The following is a 24,541-nucleotide window of genomic DNA, read 5'->3' on the forward strand; positions in this document are numbered from 1 at the left end:
GGAAACTTTTATAAAACCAAATTGTATATATAAATGCACAGAATAAGATCTGTTTACTGTACTTACCTCTTGGTGGAAGAGAATGGGATGAAATAAGAAAGTAATTCTGTATTTTTAAAATGAGTATATATTCATACATTACATTGATAACAAAAGAAAAACAAACAAGTACTTTAAAACTTAAACACTTACTGTGTAATTGAATTTTGAACACTCTTTTCATTTAAAGTCATTCCGGGAGGTGGGTCATTTTGCAAAGCCAACAGTTCTTTCTGTAGTCGTTTCTAGAAAAGAATATCAATAACAACTTGTACTTTTTTTCCTTACAACATAATATACTTGTATTCACACAGTATGAAATCCTTGATTAAACTTCGTCCAAATGCTCATGCCTTTTCCTTTACCAGCCCCTTACATCTTCTATATATTTTACATGCCTAATTCTCAAATTTTTAATTGCCTGTCCTATAATTCACAATCTATTGTCAAAATATTTCTAAATATATTTGTAAACATAGATGCTGTAAAGTGGTTATGAAGAGCAGCCAGCTACCTATAACACTTCCAAACTACTCCATTAAAGTTATAAGGTTATAAATGCTTAAAAGTTTTAGCAGGGTTTCCTTTACTGCTTTTCAATTATAAAAACCACAGTTCTCCATAATCCTTAAAGAATGCATCATTTCAGACAGACAGGCTTTCCAGAAGAACTATATTAAGTTAAAAAGTCTTTTGAAAAAGTTTAAAATAATTTTAATTTACAATATACAGCCCCTGTTTATTTTCTTAAAATAGGATCATTCACATATAATTTAACCTTTCAACACCAGAATATAACATACCAGGGCCTGAGATACATAGTTATTTTTTCACATACTAGAAGCCCCAAAATGGCTATGTATTTGCATTCTTGTTTGTACAGCTTTTATTGTTCAATTCTTCCCTTGTTATCTTCAGTGGACATTATTTTTCAGTATACAATAAAGCAAAACAGAAACCACAGCAGCCCATAATTTACAGGTTTAAAAGCAAAATAACCAATGTTATTAGAAGTGCATGTAACATTATAAAGATTCTTAATGAACATCTTTTCTTGGATTAAAGCACACAAGAATGGATTTCTGTTCAGAACTCCAAACAACTCTCTACTTAAAAGCTAGTTTCTGATTTTTCTAGACAGTGAAATATTACTATCAATATAGCAATGTTTCTAGATCTTTTCAATTCATAACGCCTTTAAATAAGCTTACCACCATCTAACAACACTACAGGATAGAAAACTCCTCCCTTCTTTGCTGAGAATCAATGGCTCTTTAAATTGCCAAAAGCGAAAACTTTTCCTCAGATGGTGCAATATCATAACTGCTAGTAACATGGAAAATAAGATATCAACTAATTGCAATTTCTGACCTCAGCTGCCTTCTAAAATGCAAAATTACAAGTTGAAAATTAGTTTAGAAAAATTTTAATTATCCAAAATATAGAAATAAAGCTGCATAAACAATTTGTTTTGAATAAAGGAGGATTATATTTGTGGTAAGTGTCTTATGTTAGAAGAGGGTTTTTAATTTATTCTACTTCTGTCAACAAACGTGGGTTCTGTGATCAAGTAAATTTTCAGAAACACTGGGCTCAACAACAACAAAAAAAAGAGGATTTTTTTTAAAGCAGGAATTCTCAGAGACTTCTGATATATGAACTTGCACAATGATTCTCTAAGGGGAGGAAGATAACATACAGGCTTCCAAAAGTGCTGGAATCCTCTCAGTGTAGGGCATCTTTCAATGACTACATTTTGGGAAACACTGCTGTGGAAATCCTCCAGATCTTGAAAACTTTACTAAGACAAGGAAGACAGCCCTTGTTATTGAATTAAGATATAAAAGAAGGTCGATTTGCATAGCTACCAACTGAAACAGGATATAAAGGCAGGTTAAGAAGAATCATGTTGGTGTAAGTATTCCTAGGTCTCGTGAAGAGCACTGTGGAAAAAGTAAAGTTTCCCCCACCCTGACACTACTTCTTATAGGTCCACAAAGAAAGGGGCCTGTGGTATAGCCAAACTCCAAGAGAATCTCCAAGTAACTGCCTCCTGGTATTCACATCCTAGTGTAGTTCCCTCCCACACTGTACCAGAGTTGGTCTGTGTAACCGACAGAATACAGCAGAAATGATGGTGTATCACTCCCAAGATGAGGTTCTGAAAGATTATGATTTACATCTGGGTCATTCTCTCCAGAATCACTTGCCATATTGTGAACAGTCCAATTCAGAGGCCTACGCAGTAAGGTTAGGGCCGCCTGCCAATAACCATGGGTGATTTGGAAGAAATCTCCCATCTGGAATCTCCAATTCCAGCCAAGATTTCAGATGACTGCAGCTGGGGCCAGTATACTGCCTGCAAACTCAAGCCAGAATCCAACTCTCTGCTTCAAGACCCTTCGAATTACATGGGATTATAAATGCTTGTTCTTTCCAATCACTAAATTTGGGGGCACTGTGTCACATAGCGAGAGATGATTAATACAGAACCTCTGCTCCCACCTCTCCCCATCAGAAGGGGCTATCATCCACTTCATCATTTCAATTTCAGTATCACAGGTCAGAATCCAAGACATTCACTGGAGCATGGTTTTTAATCGAGGGGTGGAGTCACTACATTAAAAAGACAATTCATGCCAGTCCCTTACCGTCTCTGCTCTCAGGCCATAAACTACCTTGCACATCCACATCCTCTGCAATAAAAAGACAGAGCAGGACGAACATTTGGGGGGTTAATGAGTATTTACTAAGCACACTAATAAAACGAATGAGTTACCAGTGTACTAATACAACTTACCGGGGGGGGGGGGGGAATAAAGAGTAGAAAGTCAAACAGTGTGTCTGGCAGGCTCATGGAAACAGGGAATTCACTCTTAGGGATACTTCCTGGAACAATAATCATTAAAGAGGGCAGGAAGTGTCTTTAAGTAAGCAAACAGGTCCCTCAAGGGCCCTCTGGCTCTTCTAAGAAACTGGTTCTAAGAACCCTGAATGTGAACACAGAAGCTAAAAAAGGAGGACTTAAAGAGTTCAATGTAAAAATAAAGGAAAATTCATACTCACTTGAGAATGTGAAGAACTAACATAACTGTTTAGAGATACCATGTGTTTAGAGATCATACCATGTAGCATCTATCAACAGAAAGCTATCATTCCATGAGGAAGCATTCACCTCCTAACTTTGAAGACAAAGTGTTAGCAAAAGTAGATGAGAAACACGTGCATTAGAACACTAGCAAAAGCAGTGATACCACCAGATTATTAGACCATCAGGGCAACATTGGCTGCTTTCCTAGACAGTGGTGAAAATGAGAGCCTAGAATTGAGATAACTGGAGATAACTGGAAAATAACTGCAGAAGATAACTAAGTAAAGAAGCAGAACTACTTACAAACTACTGGGAGCTAAGGGGGCTGAAAAATTAACAGTTCCAAAGGTTCACAGCCAAATACCACCCTGTCTGTCCCTAAATCGGAGAGGTATGGGAAAATTAATTACATATATTACAAACGTACCATGGTTCTTTGAATCTAAGACAATCAATCATAAGACACACTATTATTTTATGTAATACTAGGAAAGGAAAACTGCTACCAATTAAACAATTACACACCACTGATTAGACATATCTTGGTTTCAGATATGTTAAAGTAGGAGAAAAACTGTGCATTAAAAAATATATGATATATGTTATTAATAAAAGTTTGATCTTCCTGGGGATTTCCCTGGTGGCACAGTGGTTAAGATTCTGTGCTCCCAATGCAGGGGGCCCAGGTTCGATCCCTGGTCAGGGAACTAGATCCCACATGCATGCCACAACTAAGAGTTCACATGCCACAACTATGGAGCTGGCGAGCTGCAACTAAGGAGTCCGCCTGTCGCAACTAAGACCTGATGCAACCAAATAAACAAATAACTATTAAAAAAAGAAAGTGGCTAGAGTAGACAACCCACTTAAAAAAAAAAAAAGTTTGATTTTCCTAACTCTTTAAGTACTAGAACCACCTGAAAAATAAAAATTAATTTTGAGAAAATTTAATATGCCTAAAATGATTCTTCTCTCAATATTTAACACGCACCCGGTGATACATGATCTCAATCAATAAATATGCACTTTATTCCCAGACTGTGTACAGCTGTACATCTGTCTTCCAAGGCAAAAAAGGCCAGGCCCAGAATCTAAATGTTTTAAAGCATCCCAAATCTAGAGTAAACCTGAAAATTCTATCTAGCCCTCACCTTGCATTGGCTCAAGTCTGGAAAACTCATAGGAATTTGAGCTCTTCTAAGAGATCCAAGTGGGTTTATATACACAGTAAAAAAGATCCTGATATATCTAAATACCATGAAAAAAAAAAAGATTTAACACTTTCAGAACTGGCTTGGCTTTTCAGTGGCTCTATAGTCCAGCCAGCACCTCCCTTTCTCTCCTTCCTCATGAATGCAAATGAATCTAAGTGATATGAATCCACTGAAATTTACTACTTTTGGGGGTAAAAAAACCACTGACAAATTTTGCAGTTAACTATTATCAACCACAAGATGTTGGGAAACAACACAAAACTGAATGTCATTCCTGTATGTCATCATACGATGGTTGAGAATCTCTAAGACTACTGTAACATCCTAGCATGTGTGACCCTGCACTTAAGAGTGACACAAGTTCAGTTCTTAAAGCTTTTTCCCACTTCAGTACACGTGAGGGATTATTCTTGAGATTTACTCTTCCCTATGACTGGCGCTTACTACAGGGGTCGAGAAGAGTATTTATGTAACATGAAAAGGCTGCCCAGGAGCTTAACGCTTCCTCTTCTCCACTACCACTTCTCCAAGAATCACTAGAGTAGCTAATTCACAGCAAAGGTCAAGTGTGGGGACATAAAAAGGCCAACAGAATAAAACAGATACATATATTATTACTCTTAGCCTTATGAGATTTAAAGTCCTTGGAAAGCTCAAGATACAGTTTGTTTTTTTTTTTGCGGTACACGGGCCTCTCACTGTTGTGGCCTCTCCCGTTGTGGAGCACAGGCTCTGGACGGGCAGGCTCAGTGGCCATGGCTCACGGGCCTAGCCGCTCCGTGGCAGGTGGGATCTTCCCGGACCGCGGCACGAACCCGCGTCCCCTGCATCGGCAGGCAGGCTCTCAACCACTGCGCCACCAGGGAAGCCCAAGATACAGTTTTTATACAAAAGAGTAAAAGCAATTTAAGGATCACTTTAAAAACTGTAAACACTATGGGAATTCCCTGGCGGTCCAGTGGTTAGCACTCTGCACTTCCACTGCAGGGAGCACAGGTCTGATCCCTGGTCAGGGGACTAAGATCCCACATGTCGTGTGAGACAGCCAAAAAAGAAAAAAAAAACCCAAAAAACATAATCACTATGTTCTAATCAGTCCTGTTCCATTTCCAACTGATAATATCAATGCCTGTCCCAACATAGACCCATAATGTTAAACCAAGTTTGAATATGTTGGCATGATCAGGAAATGAGATAAAATGAAGACTAACACTTTTAAATATCAAAAAAATTTTAAATGGACATGGTAAAACTCTGAACTCTAATACAGATCCCTGACATTATGTGTATTGAACATAATTTAGTCTGTTAATAATGATTACTCGCAATTATACTCCAATAAAGATGTCAAAAAGTTTTTTTTTTAAATAATGATTACTCTATTGTGTCCGGGATCTTCCCGGACCAGGGCTCGAACCCATGTCCCTTGCATTGGCAGGCGGATTCTTAACCACTACGCCACCAGGGAAGCCCCTAGACTAAGCATTTTAAATAGCATCCTAAAAAGCTCATTCATATATAAAACAGTTCAACTTCTAAACTAATGTATTTGTGTAAGTATCATCCCACACTAATATATGTTGAAACCAAGCCACAAAATATTTAAATGATACTCTTATGGTTATGAATCAAAACCAGGAGAGAATATATCCCTCTTAGATACTAATAATGGCAGTACATCAATGGACAAACTGACAAGATTCCTGGCCCTGTAAAGCTTAAACTCTAGTGAGGGAAGAGAGTTAATAAATAATAACAAAAACAAATAAGTGTATGGTATATTAAAATGTGATGAAAAATGGAGCAAGTTAAGGAGTTGGAGAGTTAGGCCTCACATCTTGTAAAATTTTATTTAAAACTGACACTTTGAGAAACTATTCTAAAGGGTAGAAATCCTTATTTAGGGTAGGAAGAAATATAAACAAGAGTGGGGAAAACATTAAAAATGTAGAGCTATACGATAATGATTGCTAATGCAACTGTACATAAAATGTCCAACATGTTTTCTGTAATTTCATCTAACAATCAACTAAAGGTGGAAGGTTAACTATAGGAGGATGTGATGGAAAAAATAATAAGAATACCATACACATTAATATCATTTCACTAATAAATTACTACTTTCCCCCCAACAATATTAAACAATTACAACATTTTTCTTCTTTCAGGGTGAGATGACATGGCACTGAAATGATTTTACCTTATTTTAAAATAAGGTAGAATTTGATTCATGCAAATTAAGAAAAAAATACTTTTTTCCTAAGTATACTTCTATAGCCCTTAATTCTAACATTTATTTATTGAAACTCGTCCCCCTTTTAGGAAATGGAAAGCCTTCAACAAATCAAGGCGTTCATTCTTATTTTAAGCTAACATTTTGAGGAATTCCCCGGCGGCCCAGTGGTTAGGATTCGGCACTTTCACTGCTGGGGGCCTGGCAGTGACCTCGATCAGTGGTCGGGGAACTAAGATCCCACAAGCTGCTCAGCATGGCCGAAAGAATAAAAAATTTAAAAATAATCTAACATTTTCAAAAATCAGACTGGGACGCAAAAAAATGACAAGACTAAATGAGTCCTGTTTCTAAAGAGCCCACAGTCTAAAAAGAGAGACAAATATGTAAATAATCTCTACATGCTTTCAGGGTACAGCAGTGTTCAAAAAGAGAGTGATCAAAGGGGAGAAAAACCAGGACCGTGGTATACTGAAAGCTAAAGGAAGAATGCATTTAAAGACTAAACAAAATTTTATTTCCAGCACAATGTAGATACTCTGAATAATTCCACAGAAAACAAAAATAAAGCGAACACACGAACTTTGAAATATTCAAAGGATCAGGGTTGGATTTCACTTTGGGGTTTTCTACCAAACCCAAGGCGGGTACCAAACCCAAGGGGGGCAAGACCAAAAAGTGAGGAATCTCTCGGAAGACCTGCATAAAACTATGACCCCTCAGTGTAATAGTGAATAAGATAAATGGCACAGAATGAGATAACAATGAAATTTACCTGCTCAGAACTTAGCAATGGGTATAGGAAGAAAAAAAGTCTCCCATGAAATGTCAAAATCTCAAGCAGACACCCACATGGGTCTGAGTCTGAATTCCTGCTGAGAACCTTAGGCAAGAATTTAATCAAGTGGTCAAGGAAGAAATGCCCCAGGCAACTCACAGAAGCAAAAAAAAAAAAAAAAAATCCTGGGGAATACAACTTCTATCCACTGAGGCAACAATTTCTTTTCAGAATCTAGAAAAATACTTTAAAAAGTAGTAAGAACCAAATGAGAAGTTATTCAGAAGACAATAGCATAAAATACCTGATGCAATAAAAATCTATCTTCCTAGCTGGAAAAGCACCAGATCCCCAATTAATTTACTTAATGTTCTTGTAGCATTTATATAACTGTGAGCAACCTAAGGCAGAGATTATGGTCTACTTATCTTTGTAATCCTAGCATTCAAAACTGTGCCTGACAAATAATCTTTTTCCTCAGTAAATGCTTTTTAAAAAATTAATAAGGATGTTGACTGCTTCACTGTATACAAAATCCAGAAACAATATATGTGTCTATCAATAATTATACAAATTACGGCATATGGAAATAAGGCTACACAACCATTAAGAATGATGTGGATCTCTGTGTACTAACAACAACAGAAGAATCCCCAAACATACTGAAACGGAAAAAAAAAGCCTCAAAAATACATATAATTCCTTTATATTAAAACAAAAGCAAGAGATTTATACAAACGTCATATAAACGCATATGGGAGAGAAGGAAGCACATCCAACTATTTTACAGTAGTTCCCTCCTAGCACCATAAATGGAGGAGAAACAGGACACCCCTGTTTACACTATATACTTTTATATTATGACTCTTCTACAATAAGAATGTAGAAGTATATTTCTTGTATAATTAGATTTAAAGGCTCAATGGATGAAGAAAGCATATCCACATAAAAGCATGAACACAAATGTTCAAAACAGCATTAATCATAACAGAAAAAAATAGAAGCTACCCAAATGTCTATTAACTGATGAACAGGTAAATAAACAAAATCTGTTGCATTCATACAGTGGAATGTTATTTGGCCATAAAAAAAAGAATGAAGTACTGATACATGCTGCAACATGGAGGAACCTCAGAAACATTATGGTAAGTAAAAGTGGTCAGTCACAGAAGACCACATATAGGTTGATACCATTTATATGAAATGCCCAGAAGAAGCAAATCTACAGACATAAAAATTAGACTTGTGTCTGCCAGCAGATGGGAAGAAGATGGAGAGTGAATGTTTATGGGTACAAGGTTTTCTTCTGGGGATGATGAAAATTTTCTATTAGATAATGGGGACAGTTGCACAACTGGGTAAATATACTAAAAAAAAAAAATCACTGATTGGACACTTTAAGTGGATGAATTCTATGGCATGTGAAATGTATCTAAATAAAAAAAAAAAACCTTTTTAAACTCAGTGGATAGGTTAAACACAGGTGAAGAGAGAATTAACACCTAGGAAGATGTCTGAAGTATTTTTCCAGGATGTAACAGAGAAACAGAGGTGAAAACATGAGACAAAGAGAATACAAGAAAATAGGAGGCAACATTTAAAGAGATAATGCATGAGAATTCCCCAGAATTGTTCAAGACATCAATCCTCAAGTCCAAGTCCAGAATGAATTCCAAACAGCATAAATAAAAAGAATCCCAAACTCACACACATCACTGTGAAAGTACAGAACACCAACTGAAAAAGAGCTAATCCTAAAACTAGAGATAAAGGACTACCTACAAAGATACATAAAATTAGAATGATGGCTATCATTTTAAGAGCAATAATTGAAGTCAGATAATACTAGGATTTAGAAAACAAGTAGAATTTTATCTTCTAAGTGAAAATAATTGACAATTTTAACTCCTACACCTAGCAAAACTAGATAGTTTCAAGAACACAGGTGAAAAGAAGGTATTTTCAGATAAAACAGAGTTTACCACCAACAGTAAGCAGCTAAACAATAAATCTTAATTTCCTTCTGGAAAATAATCCTAAATGACAAGTGAAAGATGCAAGAAGACATAGGAAGCGAAAATACATAAATATGTAAGTAAATCTAAACAATGATTGTATAAAACAACACAAGCTCACAATTCCTTATGTAAAAATCCCTGGGGCCAGATGTTTCAAAATTAAGAATTTTCTGGATTTTATAAAAATAATAACAATGCACCCCACCAAACTAATTAGTATTTAGCACTGAAATATGTGAATGTTTATAGCATATGAAATTTTAAAAAACACTAGGCAATCTCATACCCACTCATTTCAGGTTTCACCAGAAGAAAAATTTGTAGTCAACTTCCAAAAAGTTTTGATTTCTAAGCCATTTTAAATTTATTTATTTTTTCCACTTTATTTTTTTTTGTTTTTTTTTTAATTTGGGTATAGTTGTTTTACAAAGTTGTGTTAGTTTCTACTGTACAGTGGAGTTCCCTGTGCTACAGCAGGTTCTCATTAGTTATCTATTTTATACATATTAGTGTATATATGTCAATCCCAATCTCTCATTTCATCCCACCTCCCCCTTCCCCCCTTGGTGTCTGTATGTTTGTTCTCTACCTCTGTCTCTATTTCTGCCTTGCAAACTGGTTCATCTGTACCATTTTTCTAGATTCCACATATATGTGTTAATATATGATATTTGTTTTTCTCTTCCTGACTTACTTCACTCTGTATGACAGTTTCTAGGTCCATCCACGTCTCTACAAATGACCTGATTTCATTCCTTTTTATGGCTAAGTAATATTCCATTGTATATATGTACCACATCTTTATCCATTCGTCTGTCGATGGGCATTTAGCTTGCTTCCATGTCCTGGCTATTGTAAACAGTGCTGCAATGAACACTGGGGTGCATGTGTCTTTTTGAATTAAGATTTTCTCTGGGTATATGCCCAGTAGTGGGATTGCTGGGTCATATGGTAATTCTATTTTTAGTTTTTTCAAGGAACCTCCATACTGTTCTCCATACTGGCTGCATTAATTTATACTCCCACCAACAGTGCAAGAGGGTTCCCTTTTCTCCACACCCTCTCCAGCATTTATTGCTTGTAGATTTTCTGATGATGCCCATTCTAACTGGTGTGAAGTGATACCTCATTGTAGTTTTGATTTGCATTTCTCTAATAATTAGTGATGTTGAGCATCTTTTCATGTGCCTCTTGGCCATCTGTATGTCTTCTTTGGAGAAATGTCTATTTAGGTCTTATGCCCATTTTTTAATTGGGCTGTTTGTTTTTTTGATATTGAGCTGCATGAGCTGTGTATATATTTTGGAGATTAATCCTTTGTCTGTTGATTCATTTGTGAATATTTTCTTCCATTTTGAGGGTTGTCTTTTCATCTTGTTTATGGTCTCCTTTGCTGTGCAAAGCTTTTTAAATTTCATTAGGTCCCATTTGTTTATTTTTGGTTTTATTTCCATTATTCTAGGAGGTGGGTCAAAAAAGATCTTGCTGTGATTTATGTCAGTGTTCTTCCTATGTTTTTTTTTTAAAAAAAAATTTATGTACTTATTTACTTGGCTGCGCCAGGTCTTAGTTGCCACATGCAGGATCTTTAGTTGCAGCATGCGGGCTCTTAGTTGTGGTATGCAGGATCTAGTTCCCCGACCAGGGTTTGAACCTGGGCCCCCTGCATTGGGATCACGGAGTCTTAACCACAGGACCACCAGGGAAGTCCTCTTTCTTTTTTTAAATTGAAGTATAGTCGATGTAAAATATTATATAAGTTACAGGTGCACAATATAGTGATTCACAATTTTAAAAGTTATACTCCATTTATAGTTATTATAAAATATTGGCTATATTCCCTATGTTGTAAAATATAACTTTGTAGATTTTTTTATACGTAATAGTTTGTGCCTCTTATCTCACCCCTGCCCCCTTTCCTCTCCCCACTGGTAACCATTGATTTGTTCTCTATGTCTGTAAGTCTAAGCCTTTTTTTCGATTTTGGATTTGCAATAAAGTATATTAGCCAGAAATGCCTAATGTGTAAGATCAGGGCAATCAACATATAAATTAGTAGGCAGGTGATGGGAGTTAAACCCTTCCAAGGTCATTTTATTTTTTGAAAAGAGTGCAAACATACTGATAAAACTTTAGATTTTGATAACTATGTATGTTAAATTAGCTATCACAATTCTTGCAAATTAATTTAAAAAAAAGATAACTGAACAGAAAAATTGGTGAGAAACTAGAACACATGATTGACAGAAAGCATCTTAATGACCAATAAATATAGGAAAAAGGGGTCAACCTCAGTGGGGAACAAAAAAATGCAAATTAAAGCCATATTACAATAGTGACATATAGCTACCAAAATGGCTAACATTAAAAACTGACAAGACCAAGTTGACAAGTATATATGTTCAAGAAATGGAACTCTCATACACAGTTGGATGAAGTGTAAATTGGCAAACCATTTGGTGCTTCTTTGTAAACCTGAATATAAACATATGCTCTGACCCACCAATTTCATTCTAAGGTATATACCCAACATACATATGTTCGACAAAACACACGTACGAGAATATTTATAGGAGCATTATTCATGACAGGCCCAAACCAGAACTAACTCAAATGCCTATACAATAGTAAATTGAGTAGATAATCTGTGATATATTCATACACTGCAATAAAAATGAATTTTTTCTACACAGAACATGGATCCCATAAACTTAATGCTGAGCGAATGAAATCAAACAAAAACCAAAACATTAAAAAAAAAACCATATCATATAATTTCATTTACATAAAGCTCACAAACAGGCAAAAGTAACCTATGGCATTAGAAGTCAAGACAGTGGTTACCTTTGAGAAAAGGAAGCAGTCATTAGGAGTGGGCATAAGAGAGGCTCCTGGGGTATGAGTATTATTCTATTTCATGTGGTGGTTAGAAGGATGCATTCACTTTGTGAACTCTATATTTAGATTTGCGTACTTTTCTGTATATTACACATACTTTAGTAAAAATGTTTATTAAACTGTCCTAAAATTGACTGTGGTGACAGTTGCCCAACTCTGAATAATAAAAGCCATTAGCCTGGATACTTTGAATGATCATGGTATGTGCGTTATTTCTTAATAAGACTTAACAAAAACAAAAAATGTTTATTAAACAAAAAAACAAATGAAAAAAAAACTAAATACAGAAAATGTTAATTGCTGAATCTACATAAAGACTAGAGATGTTGTACTATCTTTTTTCTACTTTTCCTCATGATTGAAATTTTCGTAACAAAAAGTATGAAATAAAAACTAGAATGGTAACAGCAAAATAAATGCAAAAATAGCTAGGGTAACCTGTAAAAGAATAGGAGTGTGTAAGTTCCAAACGTGGAGAGGTGGAAAAAGCAAAATGAGAAAAAGGAAAAAGAAATCAATACTAAGACACAGATACAAAAAAAGGACAAATGAAAATCATACAAAATGAAAGAAATTCCATTATATCAGTCAGTAAAAAAATGAAAGTTCTTTAGTTAAAAGATAAATGGATGGTGACAATATACAGTTTATGTGATTTTTAAAAGATAAGGGCACCGAAAGGTTCAAAATCAAAGGAAAGAAAAGATACCAGGCCAAAGAAAGTTGACAAAGTTACACTAATATCAAGTAAAACCGACTTTAAGACCAAAAATACTAACAGAGATTTAAAAAAAACAAACTATATAATGGTAAAAGGTTCAGTTCATCAAAAGCATAGAACTTGTATACACCCCACTAATACGTATAAAATAGATAACTAATAAGAACCTGCTATGTAAAAAAATAAAATAAAATTTAAATGATAAAAAAAACTTGTATATACCCAACTTAGCTTTGAAAACAGACAAGCAAAGGAAAATTAACAAATCTACTTTCATAGTAGGAAATTTTATTACGATCTCTCAAAGTAATGGATAGATCAAGTAGACAAAAAAGCCTGTAAACTATTTCAGTCAGACTCCCCTGTCTTCTTCCGTTCTGCCAATAGAAGGTACTGGGGGGAAAAAAAGTAGAAGAAAAATGCCATTCCCCCTCCCATTTTATTCCTGGTTCTGAAACACCTCCAATAGAAAGTGTCTCCTATTGAAGTCAAGAGCTGGCAGCTGCAGATTCCAGAAAACTCAGCAAAAGTTGAGCTCCTGGGTTCTTGCTGAGTTGCAGGAGTGTACATGGTTCTACCAATTAGCAGTAACTTGTACCAGTGCTCCAGCAGCTTAGTAGCAAGTGCAGGCTCTTTGGTTCCAGCCATAGGTAGTAACAACTCCCAGATCCTTAGACAACCTCCCTCTTCCTCTCAAACCCTCTCTACCCTTTTTGCTGCTCTAGTCCTAACCATACCCATGTACCCTATTACCTGTATGAAATCTCTCTCTGCCTAAAAGTATCTAGAGTATTTAACTATTTTCCTACCTGCTCACTGATCAATAGGGCATTTTAAAAACACTGCCACTAACTAGAGAAAAAAATCTTTTCAAGCACTTACAAAGCATTTATAAAAACTGGTGTGAAGCCATAGAGTCTACCTCAACAAATTTCAAAGAACTGTGATACAAATCACATCCTCTGACCACAATGCAGTAAATTAGAAATCAACAGCAAAAAAGAACTGGAAAAAACCCACATACATTTGGAAATTTTAAAACACACCTTCAAACAACTCAATGATCAAAGAAGAAGGAAACTAGAACATATTCAGAAATGAATTATCATGGGAATTCTCTGGCGGTCCAGTGGTTAGAACTCCGTGCTCTCACTGGCAAGGGCCCAGGTTCAATCCCTGGTGGAGGAACTAAGATCCCACCAGCCCCACAACACAAAAAAAAAAAAAAAAAAAAGGAATTATCACAAAAATATTACCTATCAAAAGGTGTGGAATATAGCTAAAAGTGTACTTAACAAAGTATATATTAAGAATTTTAAGTGTTTACTTTAGAACAATAGGTCTTAAACTTTTTGGTCTCAGGAGCCTTTTACACTTATAAATTTTTGAGTAACCCAAAAAGCTTTTGCTTATATATAGGGGGAAAATATAGATATATTGCTATTTACTGCAATAGAAATTACAACTGTGAAATTTTAAATTTTGTTAATTTATTTAAAAATAAAAATAAATTCATCATTTATTAACAGACACTGTTTTATGAAAATAACTATTTCCAATACAAAATGTATTATACATGAAGACTGGCATTATCACAGCAATCAGATAAAAAAAAGAAACAAAAGAAATCCAAATTGGAAAGGAAGAAATAAAACCATTACTGTTTAGAGATGACATGATACTAAACACAGAAAACCCTATAGAGGCCACCAAAAACACTATTCAAATTAGTAAATGAATTTAGTGAAGTTGAAGGATACAAAAGTAATATACAGAAATCTGCTGTGTTTCTATACACGAACAAGAAACTATCAGAGGGCTTCCCTGGTGGCGCAGAGTTTGAGAGTCCGCCTGCTGATGCAGAGGACATGGGTTCGAGCCCTGGTCTGGGAAGATCCCACATGCCGCGGAGCAACTAGGCCCGTGAGCCACAACTACTGAGCCTGCGCGTCTGGAGCCTGTGCTCCACAACAAGAGAGGCCGCGATAGTGAGAGGCCCGCGTACCGCGATGAGGAGTGGCCCCCGCTTGCCGCAGCTAGAGAAAGCCCTCGCGCAGAAACGAAGACCCAACACAGCCAAAAATAAATAAATAAATAAATAAATAAAATAGTGAAATTGGTAAATTAAAAAAAAAAAAAAAAAAGAAACTATCAGAAAGTAAAATTAAGAAAACATTCCCATTTACAACTGTATCAAAAATTAAATACCTAGAAAGAAATCTAACCGAGGAGGTTAAAGACCTTTACTCTGAAAACTATATTGATGAAAGAAAGTGAAGACGACACAAACAAATGTAAAAATACACCATTCTCATGGATTGGAAGAATTAATATTTCTAAAATGACCATACTCCCCAAAGAAATCTACAGATTCAATGCAACCCCTATCAAAATACCAATGTATTTTTCACAGAACTAGAACAAATCTAAAATCTGTATGGAAACACAAAACTCCAAATAGCCAAAACAAACTTGAGAAAGAAAAACAAAGCTGGAGGCAACACACTTGCTGATTTCAACTTATACTACTAGGATACAGGAATCAAAACAGTATGGTACTGACACAAAAAAAGACACATAAGTCAATAGAACAGAAAAGAAAGAAAGAAACTCACACTTACATGGTCAATTAATCTGCAAGGAAGGATGTAAGAATATACAATGGGGAAAAGACAACCTCTTCAATAAACAGTGTTGGGAAAATTGGACAGCTACATGCAAAAGAATCAAAATGGACTACTCTCTCATTTCAGGCACAAAAATAAATTATAAATGGATTAAAGACTTAAATGTAAGACCTGAAGCCAAAAAACTTGTAGAATAAAACTTAACGAGCACACTCTTTGACAACAGTCTTAGTAATATTTTGGGGGATGCTACTGCAGTCAAGGGAAACAAAAGCAAAAAAAATAAATAATAAATGGGTCTACATCAAACTAAATTCGAAGCTTTTGCACAGCAAAGGAAACTAACAACAAAGCAAAAAGGCTGCCTACTGAATGGGAGAAGATATTTGCAAACAATGTTATCTGATAAGGGATTAATATCCAAAATATACAAAGAACTCATACAACTCAACATCAAAAAAACAAACAGCGTGATTTAAAAATGGGCAGAGGGGGACTTCCCTGGTGGCACAGTGGTTAAGAATCCACCTGCCAATGCAGGGGACACAGGTTCGAGCCCTGGGCTAGGAAGATCCCACATGCCGTGGAGCAACTAAGCCCATGTGCCACAACTAATGAGCCTGCGCTCTACAACCTGTGCTCCACAACAAGAGAAGCCACCGCAATGAGAAGCCCGCACACCACAACAAGAGTAGCTCCCGCTCGCCACAACTAGGGAAAGCCTGCACGCAGCAACGAAGACCCAACACAGCCAAAAACTAAATTAATTAATTAATTAAAAATGGGTAGAGGACCTGAACAGACATTTTTCCAAAAAAGACATACAGATGTCCAACAGACACATTAAAAGATGATCAACATCACTAATCATCAGAGAAATGCAAATCAAAATCACAATGAGATATCACCTCACACCTGTCAGAATGGCTATTATCAAAAAGACAACAAATAACAAATGTTGGGGAGGGTTTGAAGAAAAGGGAACCCTCATGCAGTGTTGGTGGGAATGTAAACTGGTGCAGCCACTATGGAAAACGGCATGGTGATTCCTCAAAAAACTAAAAATAGAACTATCATACGATCCAGCAACTCCATTTATGGGTATTTTCCCGAAGAAAACAAAAAGGGTAATTTGAAAAGATATATGTATCCTTATGTTCATTGCAGCATTATTTACAACAGCCAAGACATGGAAGAAACCTACGTGTCCATCAAAAGGTGAACAGATAAAGATGTGGTATATATACACAACAGAATATTACTCAGGCATAAAAAAGAATGAAATCTTGCCATCTGTGACAACATGGATGGACTTCGAGGGTATTACGTTAAGTGAAACAAGTCAGACAGAGGAAGACAAATACTATATGACTTCACTTATATGTGGAATTTAAAAAGCAAAACAAATGAACAAGCAAAAAGAAACAGAAACAGATTCATAGATATAGAGAACAAATAGGTGGCTGCCAGACAGGAGGTGGGTGGGGGAACGAGAAATAAGTGAAGGAGATTAAGAGGTACAAACTTCCAGTTACAAAATAAATGAGTCAGAGCAATGAAATGTACAACATTGGGAATATAGTCAATACTGTGATAACTGTATGGTGACAAATGATAATTAGACTTACCATTATCATTTTGTAGTGTATAGAAATATTAAATGTTGTGCTAACATAGTGTTGTAGGTCAATTATACTTCAATAAAAAATTTTTGATTTAAAAATTTTTAATTTTTAAGCATAAGCTCTTAAAAATAAAGGTAAACATATGATATACAAACATATGTAAACATACTCTGATCAGGAAAGGCAAAGTTAAGTGAAATATAAAACTCCTTTCAATTATTCATTTTTTTAAAAGTAGCTTTATCTTACATTTTTGCTAATTTCTCTTACATTTTTGCTAATTTCTGGATTTTTTTAAAAAAGACATCTAGATTTGAAAGGCAGCAGGATTAGCCCTGGTAGGCAGCAAGATTTCATCATAAACTCAAATATGGACACATACAGGCCAAATGGGACAGAAGAGATAGCCCAGATGATGCAGATCCACAAATATTTGGAAACTTGACTGTTGACCAAATAGGAAAGCTTCTTAGTAAATGGGGCTAAGACAAATTGTGTATTCATTAAAAGAAACGAAAAAAAAAAAAGAAATTGGATCCCTAACTCAACCCATAAGGGATTAAAGATTTAAATGTGAAAGACTAAACTGCAAGACTTTTAGAAGACAACAGTTTAGGACAAAATTTTAGAAAAATTTCATGAGCTCACAGTAGAAAAGGATTTCTTAAAACAGAGAAAGTACAAACCAAAAAGGAAAAAGACTGATAAATTCTCTTTGCGGTTCATCAAGACACTGAAAGTGAAAAATCAAATCTTAAACTGGGAAAAGAATTTAGTCATACAAAAGAACTCCTGGGCTTTCCTGGTGGCGCAGTGGTTGAGAGTCCGCCTGCCAATGCAGGGGACACGAGTTCGTGCCCCAGTCCGGGAAGATCCCACATGCTGCAGAGCGGCTAGGCCAGTGAGCCATGGCCGCTGAGCCTGCGTGTCCAGAGCATGTGCTCCACAACAGGGAGAAGCCACAACAGTGAGAGGCCCGCGTACCGCAAAAAAAAAAGAAAAAAGAAAAGAAAAAAAAAGACTTTGTAACATGGAATAGTACTTCGTCTAAAAAATGTACTGTTACATCCAGCAAGACGGATTAATCTTAAAAGGTTAAACAAAAGAAGTCAGAAAAAAGTAAAGAAAAATAGGGGATGATAAACAAAATCCAGGAGAGCAATTTACTCTGGGAAGGAATGAGGTACAATTAGAAGAAGTACATAGAGGGGGCTTCAAAAGTAACAGTAACTTATCTCTTAAGCTAGATGAATATTAATATTCTTTATTATTTTATTAATATTCCTTAAAATAGTCACTTATGATTTTTAAATTCTTTTTTATGCATCATACCCTTTTTTTTTTTTTAGGCCACTTAGAAAAAGCTTGGTTGTGAAAGGACGGAGAAGAAACTTTAGCGTAAGTAAATATTCATGAGACGAATCAAAGCAAAGAGGAAAGGGGAGTGATAACTGATATGTGAAATACCTGTGAGGAGATGTTTAGGATTAGGGACTGACTTTACAAGGGAATTGTTTTTTCAATGTTAAATGCCATGTTTATAAGGAAAAGACAGAATAATATTATAATTATAATTATAATATATTATAATTATAATATATTATTATAATAATAATATTTAAAAATTAAAATAACCCCTTAATCTCATCATCCATTGATCTTCCCAGGGTAGTGATTTTTCTTTTTACTAATCTGTAGTTTTCTAACATTTCAACAATGAACATACATAAAAATTTAATAAAATGAATGATAACTGACAACAGTGTGGCAGATGTACTGGAGGAGTTAAGACAGAATGAAGGCCAGGAAGCCATACTGAAAACTACGTAGAAAAATAAAGAGGCGAGACATTACTAGTGAACAATCGAGATACAAAAGACTGTATTTAGTGGTAAATGATGGGGGGAGTAAGAAAGAAAAAAATGAGAATGAGTCCAGGGTGTTAGCTTGGGTAATGGTGGTACTATTAATCTGAAACAAATACAGGAGGAGGAACAGGTAGAGGCAGCCAGTCTCTTGTCTATGTGGCGTTGGAGGCAGCTGAGATTTGGACCTGTGGATTCAAGCTTCTCGTGAATATTCAGATAGACAAAAATAACTGAATCAACCAGAGCTGAAGCCTGGCCTTCTATTTTATTTTTATTTGTTTATTTATTTATTTATTTGGTTGCAGGCAGGCTCCTTAGTTGCGGTGTGCATGTGGGATCTAGTTCCCTGACCGGGATCGAACCCGGGGCCCCCTGCACTGGGAGCACGGAGTCTTATCTGCTGCGCCACCAGGGAAGTACCCTGGCCTTTTAAAACTCTAGGCTGGGTATGCTCTCTACCATGAACCTAATGGATCCATCATGCGTACTTTTTAAACTACCTCAGCTCCAGGAGGCAATGAGTTCACAACCCGAATTTCTCAAGCTAGTTCAGAAGTTATCTGTCCAGTGTTTTGGAAATTAACGTTCCAAATACAATACCAAAGCCAAATTTCTCAAGCTAGTTCAGAAGTTATCTGTCCAGTGTTTTGGAAACTAATGCTCCAAATAAAATATCAAACCCGAATTTCTCAAGCTAGTTCAGAAGTTATCTGTCCAGTGTTTTGGAAATTAATGCTCCAAAAAAATTATTTAAGTTACCCAGAAACCTTGACTCTGAATGAAATAAAATACAGTTCTGAGTCTACCTTTCTGCCCTTGTGATCACTACATTTCATGCTATAGGTAAAAAGCAGTAATTAGCACTAAGCCTGATAAGAGTTGAGGTCTCATTTTAGCTAACCTTTTCTGACACTGGAAGAATATTTAAATGCAGTGGGTTTTTTCCTTGTAAAGGTACAATTACAAATTTTTTATTATACCTTCCAGATTTGGTTACACTGGGCTACATTCAGAGGCTTTGATAAGTATTAATAAAGTTGCTGAAACAAATATAATGTCATAAAGCATAAAACATGCTATGCAGTGGAAAATGTAGATTATAGCCAGGGTTTGGCACACATCAAGCCTTAAATAAATATGCTGAGTGCAAAGTTTGGTTTGACCTACAAATCAAACTGCAGATTTATCACAAGAGACAAGAATTAGGATTTAGGATAATAGGATCTGTCACTTATTTTTTTAAAATGTAAGTAAAATTCAAGCCTTAGAAATATAAGTGCATGGGAATTCCCAAGCAATCCAATGGTTAGGACTCCACGCTTCCACTGTCAGGGGCCCAGGTTCAGTCCCTGGTGGGGGAACTAAGACCCTGCAAGCCACGTGGTGCAGCCCCCCAAAAAAGAAAGAATACAAGTGCTATAAAGGATATATTCAATTGGCAAACTCAACACCTGCTTTCCAGGAGTGTATACTGTGTGTGACTTTGGATAAATAATCTGTAGCTTAATTTCTACATAATTAAATATCTACCTCAGATTGTTAGAATGAGATGGGTCAGCAAATTTAACAATATTTTGAAATTTAAAAAAATATTTTGAAGCTCATGAAAATATGTATCAACTTCATTTGTTTGGAGGAATTTTTTTTTTTTTTTTAACCTGGGCCCTTGGCAGTGAAAGCAGAGAATCCTAACCACTGGACTGCCAAGGAATTCCCTGGGGTAATATTTTAAATAATAAACTTCAGCTTTTCTTTCAGCTCAAATCTATAAACTGTGTCACCAATATTCTCCAAAATTCATTAATGAAAAGCTTCCTTCTAAGTAAAAATGCTAAATATGCAAAATGTGCAAACTGCCAACTTGTTTCCCTATTTTTAGCCAATAACTAAAAGAAAAATAAATAAAAATCACACCACCCCTAAAGCCAATCTCTGGTCCTTCACTTAACTCCCAGAGAAAGAAAATTCTCTCCCATTCTTGAAACCCTCCCACCTCTCTCTCTGGACCTCATGCCTTATCAACTCATCCAGGATATTGTTCTCAGGGTTAATAATCTGGTTTCTAATAACTTCACTCTTTCCCAGTCCATAACCCCTTCCCCTCAGTCATCATTTGGGTCTCTCCTAGCTTTAAAACAGTCATCATTTATCTTCTCAGTCCATTCCTTCCTTTCCTTTCACTGTCCCACTCCATGAATTCGGTCAACACCCACTGCCTCTACTTCCCCTCTAATACATTCACTTAAACTTCAATCCCTGCAAGCTTCTCAGAGTTCAAGCCACTTGCTTATTAAACCTACTGGAGGTTTAATTTCACAGACTTATCACTTAACAATCTCCCATGTGAAGAGCTTTCCCCCTTTGATTCTATTATACCAAACTTGGCTCTCTTCCTATTTCTGCGATACTTCTCACATTTTACTCGCAAGGCTCTCTTTCTGTAGGCACCCCCAGAGCAAAGTTTTCTGGTATTTTTGGTGTGCTCCTTCACAACTTTCAATTCACTATCAAGTATTTCGAGAGCTAGAAAATACCAATTCTATGACTTAGTAACAGCATTCTTGAAAACTTACTCTGAAGAATAACACAAAACTGGGTGTGGAGGGAGAGGGAGCAGCACACATGCAGCTTACAATGGTAAAAAAGTGGAAACAGGAATACAGCTAATTAGATCATGACATACTGTTAGAACAAGTACTGATGCTCAACACTCTATACCAAAAGGCAGCTTCCACAACTTTTATCTTTAAAGTTTTGTGACTTAAAAAGATTTTATAAGGTTCTTCTTAAGCTGTAAAAATAGATGGATCTTAGTTGCATAGATTTATCCTTCCTCTAGATTTAGTCTCAAAGGAACACACATCTGGTTACTGTTAGAATACTCTTCTAACAAATATGTATTCTTAAAGATGTACTGCATTCGTACTGCAAATTTTACTATTCTATGTTCAACATTTTTCAGTGAACATAAAACCTGGTTTTGCAATGGAACTCATCTTGGATAAATAAAATTGATACTATAAATAATTTGAGAACATTTTTACTCTGTCAGGTAAATTTATCTGAAAAGTACAAATTACAAATACTTTAAATTAGGGAGGCCACTTCTTGAATTGCAGGTACACCTTAAGTATCATAAACCTACGCAAGTTACCTAACTTCTGGGCCCATTTTTTCATTAGAAAAAAAAAAAGATTAACTTAAATTAACTAAAATTCTTTTTTTTTATTTTTTTAAAATAAATTTATTTATTTATTTTTGGCTGTGTTGGGTCTTTGTTGCTGTGCGCGGGCTTTTCTCTAGATGCGGCGAGTGGGGGCTACTCGTCCTTGCAGTGCACGGGCTTCTCATTGCGGTGGCTTCTCTTGTTGCAGAGCACGGGCTCTAGGCACGCGGGCCTCAGTAGTTGTGGCACGCAGGCTCAGTAGTTGTGGCTCGCAGGCTTAGTTGCTCCACGGCATGTGGGACCTTCCCGGACCAGGGCTTGAACCCGTGTCCCCTGCATTGGCAGGCAGATTCTTAACCACTGCGCCACCAGGGAAGTCCCTCTCTAGAGTTCTTTTAGTTTAAAAATTCCAGAACCCAGGTTCTACTTAATTTTCACAAGTTAAAGCTTCCTCCACATACTGTCAGCCTAATTCAGTCATATATACCTATAATTACTTTTCTGTAGTTTTACAAGTGATATACATATTCTCATTATGGTTCTAAGCACTTCTCAATATTATCTCATAAATCTTGTGTGATATTATAATAACCTCATCTAATGTGAGTAGTGTTATTTATATATATTCATATCCCTAACTATAATGGTTTAAAAATGTTCCAAAAAACTATAAAGCTGTTTTTAGCACAAACTTTTTTTGTTAACCAAGTGAACAAATTACCACTATAAAACCAAGTATGTTCCATAACTCATGTTATCATTACCTTGTATCTTATCTAAGGCAAATAAATTTCCAGTTTTTTTTTTTTTTTCCGGTATGCGGGCCTCTCACTGTCCTTGGCTCTCCCGTTGCGGAGCACAGGCTCCAGACGCACATGCTCAGCGGCCATGGCTCACGGGCCCAGCCGCTCCGCGGCATATGGGATCTTCCCAGACCGAGGCATGAACCCATGTCCCCTGCATCGGCAGGCAGATTCTTAACCACTGCGCCACCAGGAAAGCTCAAATTTCCAATTTTAATTTAAAATAGTATTGGGGAAAAGCTAGTCAGTATAAAATATTTTCCTCCCCCTTGTTCCCCTTACCCACTTAAATATACACAAAATATTATAACCCCATGCATTTCTAGGCATTATTTACAAAGAGAATTTCTATCAGCAGGAATAAAATCTTAAAATGAACTCCTAGGGCTTCCTGGTGGCACAGTGGTTAAGAATCCACCTGCCAATGCAGAGGACATGGGTTCGAGCCCTGGTCCTGGAAGATCCCACATGCCGTGGAGCAGCTAAGCCCGTGCGTGCACCACAACTACTGAGCCTGCACTCTAGAGCCCAGGAGCCAAAACTACTGAGCCCATGTGCCACAACTACAGAAGCCCATGCGCCTAGAGCCCGTGCTCCGCGACAAGAGAAGCCACCGCAATGAGAAGCACGTGCACCACAAGGAAGAGTAGCCCCCGCTCACCACAACTAGAGAAAGCCCGTGTGCAGTAACGAAGACCCAACGTAGCCAAAAATAAATAAATAAAATAATTTATAAAATGAACTACTAACCTTAACATTCCAGGTTAGTTACCTCACAAAACCCAAATATCCATCTAATGAAAAGACAGCTTGGGCAACTTTTTTTGTTACATTCAATGTATATAGCCATTTGTTCTTCCTCAGTATGTGTATGCTCGGTTATGCTATGCTGTGATTTTAGGGATTTCCTCCACCAATATTTTCTCTTGATAATGTAGGCGGAAACTTTTATAATATTAGTTAGACTCATTAACTTTAGAAAGTAAGAAAAAAGAATCACATTTAATGTTGACAGGAAGATTTTTTAACATAAGGAATACAGCAATATGCTTAAGAACTGGTGTTTAAGGTAGACAGCAGAATATCTCATACGTATATAAGTGACCAAAATAAAACTGATTTTCTTTAGAAGTTTCAATTTGTGTTTTATAAAAGACAATAACAATGTGTTATTAAAAAGCTACACAGGGGCTTCCTGAGTAGCCCCCGCTCACCACAACTAGAGAAAGCCCGTGTGCAGCAATGAAGACCCAATGCAGCCAAAAATAAATAAATTTTATTTTTTTTAAAAAAAGCTACACAGTATAAACACCACTATTTTAAATAAAGATTAAATTCAAGTCTCTAAGTCTTCTTTAAAACAATTTTTGCTTACAAATTTACACATACTTGGACCTCAGTTGTCAAAAATAGCAACAGTATGATTCTGAGATTCTCAGAAAGAATATCTTTAGTATGTT

The 24,541-nt window shown here is 36.1% G+C and overlaps 1 protein-coding gene across 1 annotated transcript in view; it reads right to left on the bottom strand.

Moving 5' to 3' along the window:
• The window catches only part of UBE2W (ubiquitin conjugating enzyme E2 W), a 72,761-nt gene that overhangs the window by 35,083 nt on the left and 13,137 nt on the right, over positions 1 to 24,541 (bottom strand). The window contains exon 2 of the mRNA XM_081258638.1: positions 193 to 284. Coding sequence (XP_081114764.1) covers positions 193 to 284 — 92 coding nt within the window. The remainder of the gene's footprint in view (positions 1 to 192; positions 285 to 24,541) is intronic.

The sequence above is a fragment of the Mesoplodon bidens genome (genome assembly GCF_964165515.1).
Source record: "Mesoplodon bidens genome assembly, chromosome: 16".
Lineage (NCBI taxonomy): Eukaryota > Metazoa > Chordata > Mammalia > Artiodactyla > Ziphiidae > Mesoplodon > Mesoplodon bidens.